This window comes from Ovis canadensis, chromosome 19 (genome assembly GCF_042477335.2).
Source record: "Ovis canadensis isolate MfBH-ARS-UI-01 breed Bighorn chromosome 19, ARS-UI_OviCan_v2, whole genome shotgun sequence".
Lineage (NCBI taxonomy): Eukaryota > Metazoa > Chordata > Mammalia > Artiodactyla > Bovidae > Ovis > Ovis canadensis.
Genome location: NC_091263.1, coordinates 58,034,133 through 58,056,523, shown reverse-complemented (window position 1 = coordinate 58,056,523; position 22,391 = coordinate 58,034,133). Strand labels below are relative to the sequence as shown.

The following is a 22,391-nucleotide window of genomic DNA, read 5'->3' as shown; positions in this document are numbered from 1 at the left end:
TAATGCTTTTTTACTTCTTGAAAATACCATTTTTTCCCCCACACTTTTCTTTTCTCCTCTGAAATCCATTCCATCCAGCCTAGTAAAATATAAAAGAAATTGAACTTCCTGCTATGTCTGGTTTCTGCATGAGTAATTGTCAATATTTCTGTTGCAGTTCTCAGAAGCAGAGTTTAGAGCTTACCAGTGATCTCAGCATCCTGCAGGTGACCAGGAAAGAGCTTGAAAATCAAGTGGGATCCTTAAAAGAACAGCATCTTCGGGATTCAGCTGATTTAAAAACTCTTCTCAGTAAGGCTGAAAACCAAGCAAAGGATGTACAGAAAGAGGTAAAGCGAAAAGACATTATGAGCCCAATTATGGTTGGACTTAAAGCCAAAAGCAAATCAGATATTCATGCTAGTTAGAAATAAAGGGAAGCATTACCTGCCACAGAGTTGATACTGGAAGTATCTCTGCCTGGTGATTTGTTAGCTGTGTATCATGGTCCAAATATAGAGAATTTATCAGTGCGAGCTGGTCTCAAAATAAAAATATACAAAGTTACATTAAAAGGTTTTCTCTACCAGTTAGTTGACCTTTGTACCACATTACTCAGTTCATTGTTTATCTTTCCAGACAGTATCACATTTAATTTAGGGGACTTTTGGAAAGTAAACTGGGGCCACCCCATAATGCTGTCCAAACCCCTCGGGTGAAACTGGCCTGAAAAGTTGCTTATGAAAAAACTCAGCTCATACCCAGTCAGCCAAACTCATGTTCTGTGACCTTTTCCTTTCTTTCCCCCATCTCTTTTTTCCCTTCTTCACAAATAGGTATGCTCACTTTTCATGTCATTTTGCGTAAAATCTCAACTTTGGTGGCTTAAAAAATAATCATACTTAAAATAGTGAGGGTTGTTGTTGGAGCCCCCTCCCCACACACACAGGCATGGTCAAGGTTGACCATGAGGCAGTAAGAGCTGCAATCAGTCCTCTTGGCCTAATACTACTGCCTGCATTGACTTGTGGCCTGCTTAGGGGGTGGAGAAGGCTTATTCATTTCCATCTACCTGGCAGGACTCACCCCGGTTGTAGACCCTCTTAAATGAAGGACAGAAGGAACTTGAAGACAACCCTCCTGTCTTCAATAACAAGTTTCCCCCAGATTGTTTTAGAAGATCTGTTTAATCAATGTAGTTTTTCTTTGCATTTTTCTTCTCTCCTTATAGTATCCTGAATCTGGAAATGATTATTGTTCTTCTGTCTTCATGTTTGTTCCTAAAGGGAAAAAAAACAACACAAAACTGTAACATTTTTTATTTACATGTGGCCATATTGATTTTGTAATATGTTCATTTTTATCTTCTTGCTAAGGATATGTGTTTTTGGAGAAGTCTCATTTTATTTGGTTGGAACACAAATTCTGTGCCAAAGTAAATATCCTAGTATTTAATACTGTAAGCACTTTGTGTCCTTCCAGTCCACATGCCATAATTCTTTCAAAATCTGGGAAGAATGCTGTGGTTGGAAGATAAATCTATTGTATGTTATTCTGAATGCATTAGCCATTTTGTTGCATTGCTTGTTTGCCTGTTTTTGGTCACTGAGCGATCAGTGCAAAATGCTTTGACTGTTACCACAAATGGCAGTGGCATGTTGTCACAGCATCTAAATTGTTGATAGCCTCTGGATTGCATTAAATGCAGCACATTTAAAAATATGTCTGATCTTGTCAGTATGTTTCTCTTCTATTTTCTTGTTCAGTGTTTTCATTGTGAAATGATGTGTAGTCATCATGCTCCTTTGTAATGTAAAATTGCTTTTCTTTCCGTTTGTCCTGATGTCAACTCTTGGATACTAGTCTGTAACGAAAACGTTCTTTAATGAGATTCTTCTGTCTGTGTAATCCACTGCAAATGAATTATGACCTTTTATTAATGCACGTATATTCCCTTTCAGCATTTCCGCTTTTTCTCCTTTCTCTCATAGAATCATACATAATGTGCACAGTATAATGATTATGTATCTTCAGCACTGTCACAAGCTAAAGTATCACAGACTGAGCAAGCCCAGATATGATTATTTTTAAGAATAAGAACCAAAGATGTTGGTAATATTGTGTGATACTTCCATCTTGTCTTAATCAGACTGAGCTTGTTTCTCACCTCTGAGTTAGAAAGCAAGATGGAGCAAAATGATATCCAAGGGAAATGTGAAACTAAGGCTGTAGAAGGTGACCTTTGTTTTGACAATTAAATCTTAAATATGTGGCAGCTTTTTTTTTTTAACATTTAACAAAAAGTACATGAGAAAAGTAAAATTTAATCCTCAGTATTTAGAGAAAAATAATGATATACCATCTTAATATTTGAATTAAGAAAGCATCTGTATATTTTGATTTAGTGGGAATATCTGTATTTTAAGAAACATTGAGCACCCAAGTCCGCACTGCAAAGACTGACTCAGGAAAGTTGTTTAGCTTCACCATCTAACCCTGGGGCCAGAGTCCTTCCCACCTGCCCCTACCTCCCCGCCCCGCCCCCCACAAGCTGAAGGTAAACAGCAGGATCTTCCTGACTAAGCTGCCTTTTCTCCACAACTTCTGGAATGGAGAAATGATGACGTGCTTTGGTGTACAGGGCAGGCTGGATGTAGGAATGGTGGAAAAGGAAAGTAAGGGAAAATTTGGATCAGCAAAGCACTTTTCACTTGGTCACTTTAGGAGTCAGATCATTGAGAATTGATTATGTTCTAAGAGACTTGGTGCAGAGACTAGTCTGGGTACACTGAATTTGTTTTGGCAGCCTGCCGGTAATCTTCTGCCATCTGGAAGGAAGTACACAGACCCCACAAAGAAAAAAAAAAAAAACCTGTCATGAAGTCCATGAATCTTACTCCTTAAGTTTGTTCTCTGGCATACTACCCAAACTTTTTCTGGGAATGTGGTTAGGTAACAGGGAGTTCCTTTCATATTTTACCTCCCTCTCTGTACCCGAGTCTTTCTTCCTGCTGTGGTGAATTCGCTGCTGACCCTAAGCCCCTGCCTGCACCACCTCTGACTAATGTTTTTCCATATTTGCGTCTATAATATTTATCTTTGGAGTGTATAATGATGAGTGCCTGATATATCCCTCCAAAGTGTTTGCATTATTCAGAAGCACCATATAAAGGTGTACCTTCATTGAGAAATTCCTAGGATACAGCCAGAAAGGAACTGGAGACTTTTCAGCCTCGTGGGCTATGTTTAGGGAAGAGGAAAAATCTTTCTAGTACGCCAGACATGTGGTATATTTATTTTATACTCAGCCCTTGTCTGCCTCCCTGCCTTCTAAAACTTTCAGAAATGACAGAGTGGGGCAGTGGAGGCTGAGACAAAGGCACAGCCAGCAGCAGAAGAGTGTTTACTCTTTGCCGGAGAGCTCAGTTTGCATGGAAGATACAATATCTAGAAGTGAAACCAGTCTTGAATTCCTGCCTCCCGGGGCATTTAATGTAGGGGCAAACCATCCTCCTTTTCACCTTGATGTCACCCATGTTCAAGGGCTAGATTGCCTGTCCAAACTTTATGTTATATACAGGGAACTTTTCCAGAGCAGAAGGTGGCGTGTTTCACTAAGGAAAAATATCAGCAGCAGATTTTCTTAAGGTATTTTTCATTGATGCTTCTAAGTCTTAAGTCAAGAGAGAGAAATGTCCTAGTCATAGTGATTGTTACCTTAGATAATATTTCTCTGCTTCATTTGCCTAGACATTCCTTATCCAGAACACTTTAATACGCAGTCATGCTGGGTAAAGGGAGGTCTCCTGAGAATTAAAAGTTATTACTTCAAGACTAAAATAACTTGGCTGACATTACTTACCAGGATATAAACTCAGACTTCCGAAACTTGCCATTTAATTAGGCTATGGAGGTTTCTCTTCACTTGCTTTCCTTTTGCTCAGTTTGGAATTTTACTTTTCTCCTCTAACTCACTTAATGGAAAAAGTGACACCTTATATTAGAAACACATGATACAATGGTGACTTCTCTTAATTTTTTTTTAAACCCCAAGGCCAGAAAACTCTTACATAGAATCAAGTTAACATTAAAGGCTTCTTATTATCAGTGCAAATGATCCTTATCCTCCTTATAACAAAAACGCTTGACTGTGGTGGTGCAGGTGACTAAACAGGGTCTGGTATTTAAACCTAACTAAACACATAACTTCATACCCATTTTAAGTTGAGTCTGCACACTCTTTTTTCTTTGCCTTTAGTATGAAAAGACACAGACTGTACTCTCAGAACTGAAGTTGAAGTTTGAAATGACTGAGCAGGAAAAACAATCAATCACAGATGAGCTCAAACAATGTAAAGACAACCTGAAGCTGCTCCGAGAGAAAGGAAATAATGTAAGTCTTTGCAAACTTGGCTTAGATTTGATTGAGAGGCAGGCGAGAGCCCTGAAGCTGATTTTTCAGAAGACTTATAACTGATTTGAGAAACTAAGACCTGTAGTACACATGAACCAAGCTTTTCATTATGAAATTCCATAATGGAATCATTGTGCTGTCCAATTTTTGAGTAAGAATTTGCCCCTTTAGCCTGTACCCCTAGAAAAGCCTAAGGACTACCTGAAGGAAGAGCCTTGTTTGCAAAAAAAAAAAAAAAAAAAATTACCTAAGAACTGCCAGCTTTTCCTAGATAAATCTGAAGTTCTGTCACTAAGCCTCATCTAGCTCTTGTTTCCCACTCTGGGAAACAAAGCACTGTGCCACCTGGGACCCACTGAAGAAAGAGCAATACATGGTGACTCCTTAGTATTTGATTGCATCAAAAATGGAGACTTAATGATGGTTTTCATTTTGTACTAATCATGTTCTGAGGCACATTCCTAAAAAGCTTAGTGGCTTCTGGGCCTCCTGTAAACATTTGGAAGTATTAGTGAGTTTCTGTAGGGCTGTGTGTGAATGAGTATGTGTTTGTGTGTGTGTATGCAGTTAGTTAGAACATTGTGGTATAAATTGAGTTTAACAATATTAATTTGTATTTCATTTGCTAGAAAGGCAGATGGTCTTTTGAAAGATGTTATACTAAGTAAATGTCGTGTTACACGTTTTAGTGATCATTGCCTTTGTGGGCCCTAACTGATGGATGTTCAGTGTGGTTGATTGTGCTCTGACTGATTTCAAACCCCTGTCATGGCTTGGACACTGCAGTGGGCGTGAGCCACACACTTCCCGTGGAGGAAGGCACTCTGCTTTAACTTGCAGCACAAGTACCAAAGAGGACTGTTGCATGGCCGTCCAGTTACACAGTCACACTCAGAATGCTTATGAGTTGTGCCCAACTGTCCTGTGCTTAAAGAAAGATTTTGTTTAAAATAAATAAATAAATAAAGACTCATGGCTCAGGTGGAAGCCTTTCAGAAATGGATAAATTGGTTATGGAGGCTTTATGATAAGCAAAAGTAGACTGCATTTATTGTAAAAATATCAATTACAGAACTCTTCTGAAATCAGATCATAATGGTTTGGTTACTTCTCTCTTTTATGTTAATTCATATCTCTCTGATGTTGGAATTTCAGTCTACCTTCTACTAAATTAACCTGTGAAGACATCTAGCATAATCAGAATGGATCCCTCTGTATGATTTAGAACCTTTTTGAAAGTAGCCTTGCTATTAATACTTACAGTTCTACAAATAATTTACTTTAAGGGTGAATTTCCTATTTTTATATTAGAGTTATGGTAATTAAATATTACTCTATAATAACACTCATTGTAGTAATTCCCTTCCAGTTAAAAAAAAAATTACTGGGAATTCCCTGGCCGTCCAGTGATTAGGACTCCATGCTTCCACTGCACGGGGCACGAGTTCAGTCCTTGGGCAGGGAACTAAGATCCCACATGCCACGAGGCACAGCCAAAATAATAATAATAGTAAAGTAAAAGTTAAAAATTACTTCTGTTCTGGTAGTGTAACTGAAACCCCTGAGGCTAAGCTGCCTGTCTTTATGTACTAAATGTTTCTCATACAGTGTGTCAGATCTCTTGCTTGATTTAGGGACTGTCTATCACAGGGCATTTATTTTTAAGCTTGAAAGCAGTACTGTCTCAAGCAAAAGAGTTCAGGTTTAAAAAAAAAAAAAAGAAAAGTTTTGATAAAGGGATAAGATAAACCTTAGCAATTTCCAAAGGAGTACATTGTCAAATAATGGATTCCAAGTATGGAACAAAAATACCATAACGTCAAGCAGAGCGTCAGTTGGTGAGGCATTTTCATCGCTCTGTCTTAAAGTGCTGTGTTTCATTATGCAGTTAGGGATACCCACACTGCGTCCAGCCATTCTTTACAACTGGTAGTTTACCAGCTTACTTACCCTGGCCCATCATTCTGGATGATATTAGATGTCTTTGAAATGTCCTTCTGCCCTCCCTCCCACCCACCCTGGGTTCTAAATCATCTTATCTGATTTTTTTTTTGTAGCATAAAATGATTTTAATATCCCTTCCCTTCTTTAGCCTTCCATATTACAACCCGTCCCAGCCGTATTCATCGGCCTATTCCTGGCTTTCCTGTTTTGGTGTTTCGGTCCATTGTGGTAGAGAAAGGTACAAGCACTACTGTTGAGTCCTTGTCTGTTTGTCCCCGTCACCTGTTTGTGCCATATTTGTAATATAGTGCATGGCAAAACCACACAGGTATATTGTTACCTGAAGCAAACCCTTCATTTAGTATGCTACATGTTGTGTCATACCGAATGAACTGAACTAATCACATAACATTTTGTCTTGTTTCCTTTGTAGTAATGCTAACCATGAATTAATTCCAATCTAACCAGATGTTAATATGCTGCCTTTAACTGAGTCTTTGTCTCTAGCAAACTGGAGTAAACTATGAGTTGCTGCAACTTAGTACCCCCTTCCCAATTATGTTTAATCAGATTTGAATGAAAAATGAAGAGTTTGCCTCTTTGAAGTTTTCAGCAAGCTTTCCTCCCCCTCCTCTCTTCCCTCTTTTTTTCCGTAGTGTAGAATTTCGTTGTTTCATCCCTTTGCCTATATACACTGTGGCTAAGAAGATGAAAAAGAATGAGAGAGTAGCATAATGGACAGTGACTCACAATCCCAACCTGAATATGCACTTCCTTGTGAGAGTATCAACCAGTCCTGTCTTTCTGAGCCCTGGTCTGCAACAATACAATATTTCTTTAAAGGCCAGCTTTCCCAGTACGACTTAGAACACTAATGAAAATAAGGCTTTCAAACAAAACAAACTGATGTTGTAAAGCCCTCTGATAGTTCATAGAGAACAGGCTATTCATGCTTGCCTCCAACAAACAGGAGGTTATATAGCAGGAGGTTATACAGGTTAACACAGCGTATAAGACGACCGTGGGGCATTATTACCCTTGGACGTGGTCTTTACCAACAGCATCAGACAGGCAAGGACCTTAATAGCACTTTTCTGTTTTGAACCCCTTCTGATTTTGTTTTCTGTAATTTCAGATTAGATGATCAAAACTGACCGTTTTCTTTCTATCACCTTACCCACCAGCCCCTTATATAAAACTATTCCAGTGTGTGAGTCTGGTTTTTATCAAGAAATAAACATTTTAGGCAGAAACATACTCCAGGAATCTGTGTACATCAGTTAGCTGAATATGTGGATATCAGAGTAAATAAAACAGGCTGAACTCTGAGAGTTTCTTAGACAAGTCGCTGTTAGGCTTCAAACAAAATTGAAAACTGCCCAAGACTCTCCCAAAATGTATTATGCTTCCACACAGTGGTCCTCTAAAAGTTCTTGCTATTCTGGCTCTCCTCACATCCTCACTCCCTCACCTTTTCTTCTTTTCTTTCTAAAATATTCTTATGCAGATATAAGGTTTTTCTAATATTCTGTTAAGTATTCAGGACTCTGTGGAGCCAAGGGGTTAATAGGTATGAAAAAAAAGAGGGGAGAATGTGATTTTGACTCTTGGTTTCTTTCCACACAGAAACCCTGGCCCTGGATGCCCATGTTGGCTGCCCTGGTTGCGGTGACAGCCATCGTGCTGTACGTGCCAGGTCTGGCCAGAGCTTCTCCATGAGAGCGTTTCTTGAGTCCGTACACCGTCCTCCCTCTAGAAGCTGGCACCACACTCATGCTGGGGACAAACAGAACCATTTTCTTCCTTTTTACCTCTTAAAACAGCAGAAGTGCAAGAATACAGCTGTAGGGTCATTGCTTTAAAGTATATAAAATGTATCTGTCTATAAAGAGGATATAAAATTGTGACTCTTCTACTGTAAGCAATAATTTGCTTGCAATTTTTCATGTAATTTTTAAATGAGTATGTTTAAATTCTGAATATTACGGTGGCCTAAAGTAGGCTTCTTGGTACACCAAATTATTTATAACATTAAATTTATGGGTATTTTACTCTGAATTCTAATGGCCAGGTAATTCTTTTTTTTTTTTCTTTCTTTTTTTGATTCGATAACTACCCAAACCAAACAACTGATACATACATGGGAAGAGAGGCCCTGTGTGCTCAGTGCCTATCGGTTTGAAATATATACACATATATATATATTTTTTACATATTTACGCCATTTTTACTTGTTATAAAACCACTGAGCTATTGGGAACAAGACTTAGATACAACTGTTTGCGTGGATTTTTTTTTTTTTTTTAAGGAGAAATACACTTGGAAAATATTCTGTTCTAGTGATGATTTGGGGAATATGTGCACGCTTGTTCAGCCTTAATGTGACTTGATGATATGGAGGACATCAACTTTGAAAAACTTTCCATGAGAGTGCGTATTTTCTTGAGCAAACTGAAGTATTTCTGGGAGCAAAAACATAGTAATTATACAGTTTCAGTGCAGTAAACCAAACTGTTGAGTCAATTGGAATGTAATTTATTAAACCTCATGTATTTAAAGAGATATTTTTCTTTAAAAGCCAAGTTACTTTCTCATATACAGCATTTTAGGAAGCATGATTTTTTTTTTTATATCATCTCTTCCTCCAAGCATGTTTAATTGAAGAAAGAATTAATATCTCTTTAGATAAGTTTTTACTGACTTAATTTGGTTATGATATTTCAAAGCTAATTCGTGTTCAAGGTGAGCTATTTTACCTACCAACAGATTTCCTGGTTGGGTATATAAATGGTAATTTTCTTTTTATCGTTGTTAACTGGGACATTCTGTTAATGAGAAGCACTATCCCCAAGATGAATAGTATTCCATGCACAGTGAAGCACCTAAGCACTGCTTGATGTTGCAAATTTAAAACACGGAAGTGAAGGTTTAGCTATGGTTTTTGTACGGCACCACAGTTATGTCAATAAAGATTATTTAGGTCATAGAATATCCTGAAGTATCACATAGTTAAAATTTTTCAGTCAGTGAAAACTGGGAGGGAATGTCAGTGAACTGGCTTGAATGTTCTGTGGCAACCCACAGGCCTAGCCAAATACTGAAGTAGAGTTTAGGGTATAATTTCCTTGTGATGTTTGGCAGTCATTGTTTATACTTTAAAGGTTATATTTTAAGCTCTTTGGGATTTGCTGTTGGGAGGATCACTAGACTTATGGAGGAATTAGTCACAAATTGACTTGTAGAAAATACTGTCATGCAGTTCATTTCATCTTTTTCTGTTGCAGGAAGCCACTCCACCACAGAATGCTAATATGCCAGTGGTACCCAGTACCTCTTGTATATAGGTTATTGCAAATATTGTTCTGAAATGCTTAACTTCAGAATTACATTTTTTAAAGTAAATAATTGTTTAAATCTATTTTGTAAAGATATAAAGTACAATAGAATTTCTGGAGTACAGATTAAACTATTTGCACTAACACACGTGATGTGCATGATTTAATAAAATAACTTTACTCTCCCTATGCATTTTTGAGTTGGATATCATTGAAGTTCTTAGTACTGACTCTGCTACTGTGTTATTAATTGTTTTTTCTTGAAATGACTTTTTATGCAATATAATATACATTTGGTGTTCTTCAGGGTTTAAAAGAAAACGCTGAGCTGTTTCCTCCAGGTTTTATTAGCCTTTTATTTAACTTACTGGTCTTTTTTTTCCCCCCTTTTACTATGGTTATTGTTAAAGCGTGACTCATTTGCCAGACAAGTCAGTCTAGTATCAATATTTACTTTATTCAAATTGAATAAATGGGTTTTTGTAGTTACTGCCCGTTTTCCTTAAGAATATAAATGAGCCTATTCATAAGCAGTACCCCCAGTTTTGTTCAGTTTATTTTCAGGTTATATACAGAGTAGGATTATTCACTGGTAGTGATAGAGTCTTTAAGAAATTTTAATCCTAGCAGTCAAGAATTGAATGACCCTGTAACACATTCAAAAATTACAGTAAGGCACTAGACTGTTACAGGGTCAGAAAATGAAAAGAAGGTTGTGTTCAAAGCTAAACAGATCCTTACTGGCCTCTGGCTCTGCCTTTTATCAACTTTTATTGCCTGGCCTTGCCTTAGGCAAATCATTCTGTCTTCTTTGAGTTTCTACTTCATCATTACCTATATTTCTAGTGATGGTATGAAAATGAAGAAGATAATGTATGTGAAGTGTCCTTTGAGTGGTAAATAACACTGCAGATAGGGGAACCAGTACAGATGTTTAAAATGAGTTGAATGACTCATCTGTTGAGACTTTATGTGTGAATGGGATGGAACTGCAATGGAATGACTCCTGAGAAAGCATCAAGCTCTGTTCATCCTTTTATAGTTGTGTCTCTAGGAAGTACATACATAGTTTGACAGTGAGCCAATTGCTTACAACAGTTTGGAATTCCTGTTGTGACTGCCTTCAAGAGCAGTTCTGAGTCACATATGAAAACCCGTCACACTGCTGCATAATCAGAGGCTTTCAACCAAAAATAGTATTGCCTAGCTTGATCGCTCACTTTAATCACCAGACTTGACCCCCAGTGACTTTCCGCTGCTTTGAGTGGTTACGTCTACTGTCAGAAGGATGGAAATCTGTTACCAAAGGGGAAAAAACTGCAAACAAATCAACCGTGTTAAAGATGCACAGCCTTCCTCCCAGAAAGGCTGGGAGTTTATTCTGAGGACATAATTGTGTGTTTAAAAGTTTAACTGCCAGGACATTTAGAGTAGCATTTGTCTGTAATAGTGATGGATAAACTACCTAAATATCCAGCAGTGGGTCGTTAGTTAAATAAACTAGTATCGGCACCCAGCAGATTGCTGTGCTTGCAAGGTGTGTAGGAGTATATTCACACTACCTTAGGTAATAGAAGGAGTGTAGAGTAACCTTGGAGGGGGAAGTGTAGACATACAGAATATGTTTATAGCAGGAGGACTCGGACTGATCTTGTACCCAGGCTACACACTACTGCCTCTGCCTGTATGATTGAAGGTCAATTCTTTTCTCTTTTTTATGATTTCTGATTTACTTTTCGTAGTAAGTATATGTTGCATTTGTAAATGAAAAAGCTATTTGGTTTTGCTTTAAATTAGAAACAAAAAATTCTGCAGAATTTTAAATTGCTTTTTGTAATTGAATGAGTAACTTGTTATGGTACCTCCGTTTAAAGGAGTTGATGTTCATTTGCACTTACAGATTCTGGTGTGTTCATTTGAAAATCAGTCTTACAGTTTTAAACATGTTTTGTACAGATGTATGTAGAACTAGAATACTGGAAGAAGTCTTAGCAGTTTATTCTTAGCTTTTTGCCTATCCAGCCGAAAACCCAGAGAATTTTTGACTCACGGTAGGAACTACAGATAAGTTTTAAAGTTAGGATGAAGATGGTTCCTTTTTGCTACTCCATATTGTATCTCTGTGCTTTACTGGTTTTATATCCCTTCATTTAGCAGCTACTTTTTGAGTGAGTCTGAGTGAAGCATAACTCCGGGAGTTGGTGATGGACAGGGAGGCCTGGCGTGCTGCAATTCATGGGGTCGCAAAGAGTCGGACACAACTGAGCGACTGAAGTGAACTGAACTGATGTGAGGCATTGTACCGGTCCTGCCAGTACTCAGTTTCTATTGCCAAAGAACTTTTGGTGTGAAGGAGAAATACAGGCAGGGAGGCTGGCAGTCCCAGTCTAGGGTGCTAGAGGAAGACATAGAAGCCTGTGGAACCATAGAGAAAGGGTGCATTTCCTCTCACCTTCCACCGTCCAGCCCAGGGACATCTGGTCACACAGTCAAAGTGAGTTTCCCTTTGAGGCAGTCTGGGGAACAGGACTGGTTCCTCTCAAGGTACCTGGGTTTACAAACCCCTGAGATCTGAGATTGATTTTCCTAGAATAGGAGAGCATGTTTAAGGTTTTATGTACTATCCTGGAGTTTTGCCCTGTTAAATGGTTTGAACCATACCTTGCAGCTATTGAAGGATTTAAATTTTTAGGTGTGCAGCATTATAATCCAACATCTATGTACACTAGAAAGTGATGACCACCACAAGTCTAGTTACCATCAGTCATTGCCATACAGTTAACCCCCTTTACCCATTTTGCCCAACCCTCTTACCCTCTGGTAACAACTGACGTGTTCTCTGTATCTGTGACTTTGTTTTTGTTTCACTTTGTTTGTTCATTTGTTTTTTTTTTTTTTTTAGATTCCACGTATGAGTAGTGTACTTTCTCTGTCTGACATTTCATTTACCTAATACCTTCAAGGTCCGTCCATGTTGTTGCAAATGCTACTGCATGTTGTAACATTCTTTGTTATATCTGAGTATTATTCCACTGCACACATATACCATATCTTTATCCTTTCATTCATCAGTGGTGACACTTAGGTTGTTCTCATATCTTGGCTATTCTAAAGAGTGCTGCAATGAACATAGGGGTGCATGTATCTTTTTAAATTAGTGTTTTTGTATTCTTCAAATAAATAGCCAGAAGTGGAATAGCTGGGTCATATCATAGTTCTAATTTAGATTTAATTTTTTGAAGACATTCCATACTGTTTTCGTAGTGGCTACACCAGTTTTTTCAGTACTCCCAACAGTCGACTCTTTGCGACCCCATGGACTGCAGCACACCAGGCCTCCCTGTCCATCACCAACTTCTGGAGTTTACCCAAACTCCATTGAGTCGGTGATGCCATCCAATCATCTCATCCTCTGTCCCCTTCTCCTTCGGCCTTCAATCTTCCCCAGCATCAGGGTCTTTTCAAATGAGTCAGCTCTTCATGTCAGGTGGCCAAAGTGTTGGAGTTTCAGCTTCAACATCAGTCCTTCCAATGAACACTCAGGACTGATCTGCTTTAGGATGGACTGGTTGGATCTCCTTGCAGCCCAAGAGTCTTTCAAGAGTCTTCTCCAACACCACAGTTCAAAAGCATCAATTCTTCAGCACTCAGCTTTCTTTACAGTCCAACTTTCACATCTATATATGACTACTGGAAAAACCATAGCCTTGACTAGATGGACCTTTGTTGGCAGAGTAATGTCTCTGCTTTTTATCATGCTGTCTAGGTTGGTCATAAATTTCCATCCAAGGAGCAAGCGTCTTTTAATTTCATGGCTGCAGTGTACAAGGGGTCCCTTTTACCTGTATCCTTTCCACGTTCATTATTTCTTTTCAGTCATAGCCATTCTGACAGGTGTGAAGTAGTATCTCACTGTGGTTTTGATTTGCATTTCCATTATAATTAGTAATGTTGAACATCTTTTCATGTTCCTGTTGACCCTCTGTGGATCTTTGGGAAAATGTCTGTTCAGATCCTCTGCCCACTTTTTAATTGGGTTGTTTGGAGTTACCTGGTTGTAGTTGTTATAGAGGATATTTTTTCTTAAAAAGGTGAAAGTGTCTTAGTCTGGGCCATGGTTTGGATGGAACCAATAAACCCTTACACATGAAGGCAATCACCATATCTTGTTATATGTGTTTACAGTGCTGCTCATTTAGCAGATAGACCAGCTCCATATTTCTTCCAAAAGATTTCAGCCCAGATCTTACATGATTTGTTACCCTGTTATGCAAGGACACTGAGATAAAGCCTATGAAAAAGACAAGAGCATTGAGAATAAAAGCAGAAGGGACTGGGGCCTGGGTAGGAGAATAAAGAAACTTTTTCTGGATATGCTCAAAACTGTCCACACTTGCTGTTCACTTTATGTTTTCATTTTGACCTCTAGAGTTGGCCAGAGTACATGTAGGTAGCCAGATTTCATTTAGCAGAGATTCAGACTTCTATGAAATTACATCCTAGTGGATTTGTTTTAATCCTAAGTTTTTCTGTATTTCTCTGATTTTGTTCCACATAGAACTTGAAGCAGGCATGTGTGCTTGGACAGTGTGTTTTTCCCTCTTAAATGGCAGGGTTCTGTTCCTGCTGGGCTGAGAAGGCTTGCTTGTGGTGGGCTGTTAAAGCAGATGAAGGAGCACCCGTAAGGAAGGAGCACCAAAGGCACTTAGGAAACCTCGACCGTTTCCACTTCTTGAATCACAGGTTTCCGCTGTAAATTACTTCACTGTTCATAAATCTTTGCGTAGTTATACCATTCTGGTTTTGGTTGAAAACTTGCTCTGAGATAATTAGCCTATGCTTATTTAACCTCCCTCATTCTCGCCATTCCTTAGACTCCATAACTAAATTCAAAGAGTTCATGTGTTTTGGATATTTTTTACTGTATGAGCCACAAGGGAAGCCCTTTGGAATATTTTTACCAAAATTTTTCTTTTCCTCCGTGTACATAGAGCTGATCACAGTTTCTTCTACAAACAAAATTTGGTGTAGTTTGAAAGTTGGACATTTCTGATTTATTACTTTATGTAGCTAATAAAATCACTGACAGAAATCCATGAGAAGAGTTGATTTAGTCATGTAATTTTAGTCCAAAAAACAGCTTTGTATTTTAAATACTTAAACCAAAAATTAGGTGGTGAATTATATATGTGCTGTGTCCACATAAAACCCTTTCTTCGTGAAGTGAGAATATACTGTGAAGAAGAGTACCTACTGTGATAGTACCCACAGTAAACAGAACCTTTGGCCTGCTTAAATCATCTGTCTTTGAATATTTAAAATTTATTTGTTTTTCTGGTCTCATTTTATAGCAAAGTCCTCAAAATATGTTTTAGTTACCCATTTCTATATAACAGTTTACCCCCAAATTTACCAGCTTAGAATAGCAAACATTTATTATCTCACACAGTTTCTGAAGATCCAGGAGAGCTCAGCTGAGTAGATCTAGACCACGGTGTCTCTTGAAGTTGCAGTCAAGGTATTGGCTGGGGCTAGAGGATGCCTGGCTGTTAGCCTAAGGCTTCATTCGGTTCCTCCTCAGGAAGGTCTCTCCATAGGGCCCTTTCAGCACAGCAGCTCGCTTCCCCCAGAGTGAGTGAGTGAAGAGAGCGAAGACCACACAGAGGATGGAAGTCTGAATCTGAAGGGACCTGCCATCACTCTGCCAATGTTCTGTTGGTCACACAGGTGTAACAGCAAAAACTTAGAAACAACCTAGATGTCCATCAATAAGGATAGAGATGAACTGGGACCACGTGATGGAACACTGCACAATAGTTAACATTAATGAAGTGAGTCTGTATGTTATCAGTGCTGCTAGAGCTCAAATAACGTTGCATGAAAAACAAAAACCATTCTGTTGTCCTTGTAGGAGATGTTTACTGTCAGTAGATACTAACGCCATATAATTATGTGAAGCTATATGAAGTTCTTATGCTTCTGGGATGATGGTGGGAGAGAAGTAAGATTTAGAGACATGAAGGAGAAACAGAAGGGACACCAGCTTTAACTGACATAAATGCTTTCTTTTTGTTTAAAAGCACATGTGACAGAATTTAATACTTGTTCATTTAGGATGACAGGTGCAAGAGTGTTGCCTATATTATATGCTTGTGTTTGAAGAAAAGAGTTCTGATTAAATAGACCATCTCAAAATAAATAAATAAATAGACCATCTCTGTAAGAGTGGTGTATTTTACCTAGGCAGGCTCTACTGTGGCCAAAGTGCTGGCTCCAGTTGGACAGGTTTCAGTTGAGTAACCTAACATCACTGTCTTTATTTTGCTCTGTATTGTGCCTATTTTGGAAAGAGCTGTTTTAAATTCATTAATGCCATTTTATGAAATGCTGTCATTCTTGTGGGTGAGGGACCATATTACACACAGACTTTCAGCGGCTGAGCCTCAGGCAGGCTGACAGTATTCCTGATAATTGCTGCTTTGGCGGGAGTTGCTGTGAAAGTGAGAAGGAATTCTTAATCAAGTTCTTTTATGTCATCAGCTAAGGAAGGAGCTCACTGAGTCAAGCAAGTTGCTCTTGGCCTCCCAGAAGCCTCTGCTTCAGCCTTCCCTAGAGCTGCAGCCTCCTCGTTGTGTGGAGGTATTGGCTAGGGCAGTTTGTTTGTGGAGCTGGTGACCGGAAGTCTTAACATAGGAAAATCAAGTCTCGCTAGTCTGTCTGTCCAGCGACAGCCAACCTGGGTGTTCCAGAGGAAATTGACTAGAAAGCAGAGAAGGGTACCTGACTCTGGCTCCAGATGATTACATGCCTGGCGTGACTATTGCCATTATCTTCTGAATTGTCAAGAGAAACTGGAAACTGGACTTTATGTTCACTTTCCAGATAAAAGGGGAGGGGAGAATGCACTCTTGTGAAGCAAATAAAACATGTCTGCGTGCTTTTTTTTCTTTTGCCAGTGTGACTAACAAGCTGGCAACCTCTGTTCTAATCAGGCCTAGATTTGTAAAGTACCAGATATGACTTATGCCAGAGTTGGACTTAGAACAATAAAAATGTTCCAGAAATTTTGGAACTAGACCTAGGGTTGCCAGCATTTTATTTTATCCAGAAGTAACATTTTAAAATTTTTATTAACAAACCACAGCTACTATTTACTTTCACTCTAAAAAATAGGATGCATCTAATAGTGGTCTGTAATTCCTTATGAAACCCTGTAAGAAGCCAGATTTGGAATTGAAAGTTTGTACATTTTGAAAGGTAATGTGCGTATAATACTTCATAACATGTAAAATTTTTGCAATGAACCATATGAATATTCAACTCAGTGGAATAAGTGAAAGCTATAAATAACCATGTGTCAGTTCAGGACAGAATTATCTGCCAGATGAGTTTTGATGCCAAACCAGACTTGGTTTTCAGAGCTTTGGATTCTGGGACCTGTATCAAAAAAAAAAAAAACAAAACAGAACAACAGTCCTTTAAATGGACTAACTCTGTGAAGCCCTCAGCATGCTGCCCTTTATTTTTTTCAGGTCACCCTACACCCTCATAGATTGCCCTGAGGATTGGACATTTAGGAGCTTCTTTTGTGGGCCAAGACAAATCTTTATATGCTTCCCCACTTTCATTTGGCTCCCTCTTGCAACGGGAAGCACATAGCCGGCCACATGTGGCAGCATCTCCAATAACAGACAGTGTTCCTTGCCACCAAGTCCGCAGTCCTTGTGTCTCCTGACTGCACGGGTCCCAGTGCCGTCTGTTTGCCCCCAGAACTCACCTCCTCCTTCCATGACTACTCTGCAGCCAGGGAATGCACCCACCCAAGCCAGCCTGAGGTCCAGTGAGCTGGCTCCCTCAAACTGTCCCTGCCGTATGGCAAGGCTGCCTCCCAGTCTGAGGCTCCTCCAGCCACCAGTGCTTCATCAGGATAGTCAGAAATGGCTCTCAGAGGGTCTGCACTGCAAAGAGTGTGGTAGGATTGCTCAGTTCAAAATAGTTTCCTCCATGCCTCCTGAGGAAGCATCAACTGAACCCTAAGTCATACTGACGCCTCTCCTTTCAGAGTCAAATGACTGTTCCAGGGAACAGCTGGAGAAATTGGTAGGGGGCAAGGCTCTGACAGGCCTTGAAGGAAAGATTGGAGCTTTTGGGAGGATGTTATAGGAAGGCACTGCAAAGGGGAAGGGAGGGAAATGTCAGGTGTGTGGGTGGTTTTGCGCACACTGGAGCGAGGCCTGGAGGAAGAGCTGGGTTTGGGAGGACATCTGACGTTTATTTGAGGTGGAATAAATGATTGAGACAGGGAGCAGGGTGTGCAGAGGATGCCCCTCCACATTTTGTGCAGAACCAGCAAACCAGCTTCAGCTGAAAGGGAATTTATCATGAGGCCACGTTCTACGCAGGGAATTTCTTGCTCTGTCTCTCCCAGTCGCCTTCAAAAATGCCCCAAGCAGCCTCCCTGCCCTCAGCCCCTGGAGGACTTTTTCTGTGACCCTCCTCCTCCCCCAGCACTTTCCATCCCAGGGGTCATCTGTGTGTAGCTTCAACTCCCTATTAAACAGCTTCTCCCGGCAGGACTGTCTGCTCGCCACCCTGCCGCACCCCCACACTGCCCTGTGAGTTTTCCGATTTTCTCCATGTTGACCGTGCTTTGGCCTCCCCATGGGGAGGTACCAAATTTCCCCTTCCAATCTCCTACAGTCCCTTCCAAAAATTCCGATCTCAGGCTCTGGGCATTTATTGCATTTTTATGATCAAAGCTCTTATCCAAGCAGGATGTTTTCCATACCAGGAAGCTTACGAGGATCCAGAGTGACTGACGGGAAGAGGAGTGAGACTGTCTGTTTTCTCCAATTCCTGGGTGAGTTTAGCACAAGACAAGGAATTGGACTCTTAGTTTAGCTTCTGTGAACACTAAGCTAAGCACATTAGTTAATTCAGCACACATCTACTTCCTTTTCTTGGTAACTTTTTATTCTGATGTGATTTCAAACCACAGAGACACTGTAAGAACAACACAGGGAGCTCCCGTTGACCGTTCACCCAGATTCACTGACTGTTTACACTTTGCCCCATTTGCTGTATCATTCACACACACCTTTTTTTCCCTGAATTGTTTGAGAATGTCAGCTCTTCCATCATGTTCCTTTTCTTTAGTGTGTCTTTCCTAAGAACAGACACGATCTTGGCTTTTTAACTTTATCAGAAGTACTAGTTTCTTGACCCTACTGTGGTGCTTACTGACAGTCGGAGGATTTCGGCCCAGAGCCCTGTGACTTCCTGAAGGTGCAGGGGCTTGAACTCTGTGCTCCCAATGCAGGGGACCCAGGCTCGATCCCTGGTCAGGGAACTAGATCCCACATGCCACAACTGAGAGTTCGTATGCCACAGCTAAAGATCTCACATGCAACTAAGACCTGGTGCAGCCAAATAATTTTTTTTTTTTTTTAATGCAAGCCAGGTCACAGCTTCAAAGCCAAGCATAATTTGCGGAAGGTGGCGTACATTAAGCTGGGATCAGACCTTGAAGCATATTTTTTTCTGGCTACGTGTTGCCAGAATCAAAAAGGTAAAAAAGTTGTATGGTTGCACATGCAGCGAGTGGTTTCTCTCCCATCTTACCCCTTGCTGCTTCTGGTAATAGTTGCGGTCCTCACAAGTGACCCAAAAGTCTTTCTTACACCACACTCTATGCAGGAGTCCCTAAATCCCTCCTGCTCTTAACCAGGTTCCCAGAGATTCTGGAATTCAGAGGCTCCCAGAAGGGCAGTGGGCAGTCGTCTCCTTCAGGGTCCCCACTTTGTGGTCAGGCCTCATGGACAGATGGGCAAGCAGATCAACCTTTTTCTTTCTCTGACTGTAAAATTAATACCTGCTTACTGGGCACTTCCCTGGTAGTCCAGTGGTTAGGACATCGCCTTCCAATGTAGGGGGTGGGGGTTTGATCCCTGATTTGGGAGCTGAGATCCCACATGCCACAGGGCCAAAAACATAAAACAGAAGCAACACTGTCACAAATTCAATAAAGATCTTAAAACTGGTCACATTTAAAAAAGAAAAAGATACCTTGTTACTGGGAGAGAAGAGCATACATTTAGAAAAATATGAAAAAGAGTTACAGATTACCTGTAAGCCTACTATAGTTCTTGTGTTTATCTTTTTAGACTCTTGCTGCCTCAGGAATGAGTGTTGTGTAGCTAGGAATCCACACTCCGGAGTCGTCAGATCTAGACATAGTTCTGTCTCTGCCATTACTACCAGTTTAGAAACTAACCTCTGAGATACAGTTTTCTCATCTGCATAATGGGGTAATGATAATACTTGGTTAAATAAGCTAATGCCTGGCAAGGGCTTAGTCCAATGCATGGTGTAAAGCAACTGCCAACAAATGTCAGTTCTAGGCAACAAAAAGGGGGCTTTCCAGGTGATTCAGTGGTAAATAATCCACCTGCCAATGTGGGCTGAAGACAGATTCGATCCCTGGGTCGGAAAGATCCCCTAGAGAAGGAAATAGCAACCCACTCCAGTATTCTTGCCTGGAGAATCCCATGGACAGAGGAGCCTGGTGGGCTACAGTCCATGGTGTTGCAAAGAGTCAGACACGACTGAGCAACACAGCACAGGTAACCGAAAAGAACTCATGCCACACCACTGTACGGAAGGAAGCCTGCTGTTTTAACAGTGATTTGTTCATTTCAACAAGTATTTTTTGAGCACCCACTGCCCACTAGGCATCGTGCTAAGCACTAGAAAGTTAACAAATCCTTATCTTTATGAAACTTACATTCTCTTGGAGAGAGAACAAACTTGTATATGTGATAAAACATGTCACGATCAGAGGAAAGATCTGCAGGAAAATTCGGCTTGATACAGCAGATAGGAACACCATCAGGCAGTTGCCATTCAAAGCAGGAAATTCCCTGGCCATCCAGTGGTTAGCACCCCAAGATTTCAGGCTAAGATCCCACAAGCCGAGGGGAGGGGCATGGCAAAGAAAAAGTTCAACAAAAGAAAAACCAACAAAGCGGTCAGAGAAGCCTTCTTTGAAAAGCTGATGTTTGAGCCGACATCTGAAGGAAATGAGGGTGCTGAGTGACTGGGGGAAGGCAGAGCAGCCTGTGCAAGAGCTTTGAGACAGGAGCATGCTTGTCATGTTTGAGGGCGAGTTAGGAGGCCAGTGCGGCAGGGAGGTCAAGGAGGCATGGGGACCCAAGCTCTATGAGCCACTGAAAGGGTTGTAACTATTTCTCTGAATGAGATGAGGACCCGGGAGAGGGTTGAGGAAGAGGAGTGATGTAATCAGGCCCTCATTAGATCTCAGTACTTGCATGCCACTTTTTTTTTTTCACTGTAGTGAAAAGCTACACACCTTAGTCAACCAGACTGTCAACCAGCACTTCCAACCCTGTGGACACCACCCGGCACCCCCACCTGCAGCATCACTCAATCCACAGCCTGCTTCACTCAATGCTCCCCAACAAGACCTCCTCCCCCCGCCCCCCCCCCGCAAACCTGGGCAGGACTTACATTCCGGAAACATGCCCTGGTGCCTCCAGGCCAGGCCATACCCCCAAGCCTTGCTATAAGCTCCTCACCAGCCAAAACAGCCAGTGGCCAGCATCTCCCCGAGTCTCGCCATAAGCCATTTCCCTTACCTGGGAGCTTGTTCTCCGCTCTCATCCGCCCTCGCGCAGCTGGCATCATGACCGGTTAACGGTTAACGTGCACAAGATCTTAAAGCCAGAGGGTGCAGAAGACAGGACCCCACCCCAAAGCTCAAGGATGGGCAAAGCAGCATGCCCTCAGGGCCGCCCAAGCTCTTGCTCTGTGGAGAAAAGGGCCAAGAAAGCATTTTGCAAATTTGTGTAGAGCATTACGCAAATAGGAGAGCAGTTAGGGAAATGACTGGAGTTTAAAATCCCAGGTTCTAGTTTGATACCCCATTTTTCTGATTGCTGCCTCCTCCCAGACGTTGGCGATGTCAGCCCCAAACACCTGAACTCCCCCCAAACCCCAGCATATTCCCCAGCTTCTCCTTTGCTGTGCTTGACACAAAGCAGGTCTTTTATAAAGTGAGGTGGGGGCAGGGATGGGAGGGTGGCCTTGCTTTAGAGCACACACTTTCACCTCCTCGCAGTTCATTGTTTTCATACAAAATTCCAGATGCACAGGGCAGGCAAACAGAAGTCCCATTCATAGCCAGCGGGCCCCCTGGCTGCTGTGTTTCCCCGCCTCCTCCCTCTTGCCTCTCATTTCAGTCCCGTGTGGAGGTTATGAAGGTGGTAGACTTGGGGCAGAGCATGCTGAGGGCGTCCTCCCCTGGAGGCCCTGCTGGCCTCTGGACTTGACTGGATTCCAGGCAGGTTCTGCTGATCACTAGCGAAATGACCTTGAATGAGTCACCTTTCCCTTCTTTCTTGAAAAGTGTGGTTCTCAGACTCTTTCACAGTCTGGTGCTCCTGACAGCTGTTATCAAAGTTGACACGTACTTATTATAACACCTCATGCCTCCTTCCGTTCGATTCAGTTGGCACAGAGCTGAGCATGAGAGCTCCTGATGGTCCTGGGGAATCTTATCATGGGTTAAAAAGCCTGTCCTTGCATAGGACCCGCATTTCTGACTTCCCACCGCTTTCTCTCTTTTCAGACAAGACCCCACACTTCCCTGTTCTCGTCACCTGAAACTAGTAAAACTACAAACTGCACTGCACGTACATTGT

General features: G+C 41.0%; 1 protein-coding gene across 50 annotated transcripts in view; it reads left to right on the top strand.

The window, feature by feature from the left end:
• Positions 1–9,861, top strand: part of SLMAP (sarcolemma associated protein) — a 157,103-nt gene extending 147,242 nt beyond the window's left edge. For 27 of the 50 annotated variants that reach the window (XM_069560617.1, XM_069560599.1, XM_069560610.1 and 24 more), the window contains 4 exons: positions 158–329; positions 4,238–4,372; positions 6,486–6,575; positions 7,964–9,861. In XM_069560617.1, coding sequence (XP_069416718.1) covers positions 158–329; positions 4,238–4,372; positions 6,486–6,569 — 391 coding nt within the window. In that variant the 3' untranslated portion in view covers positions 6,570–6,575; positions 7,964–9,861. The remainder of the gene's footprint in view (positions 1–157; positions 330–4,237; positions 4,373–6,485; positions 6,576–7,963) is intronic. The other 23 variants (XM_069560615.1, XM_069560596.1, XM_069560607.1 and 20 more) reach the window with 1 other exon arrangement.
• The last annotated feature ends 12,530 nt before the right edge of the window (positions 9,862–22,391 follow it).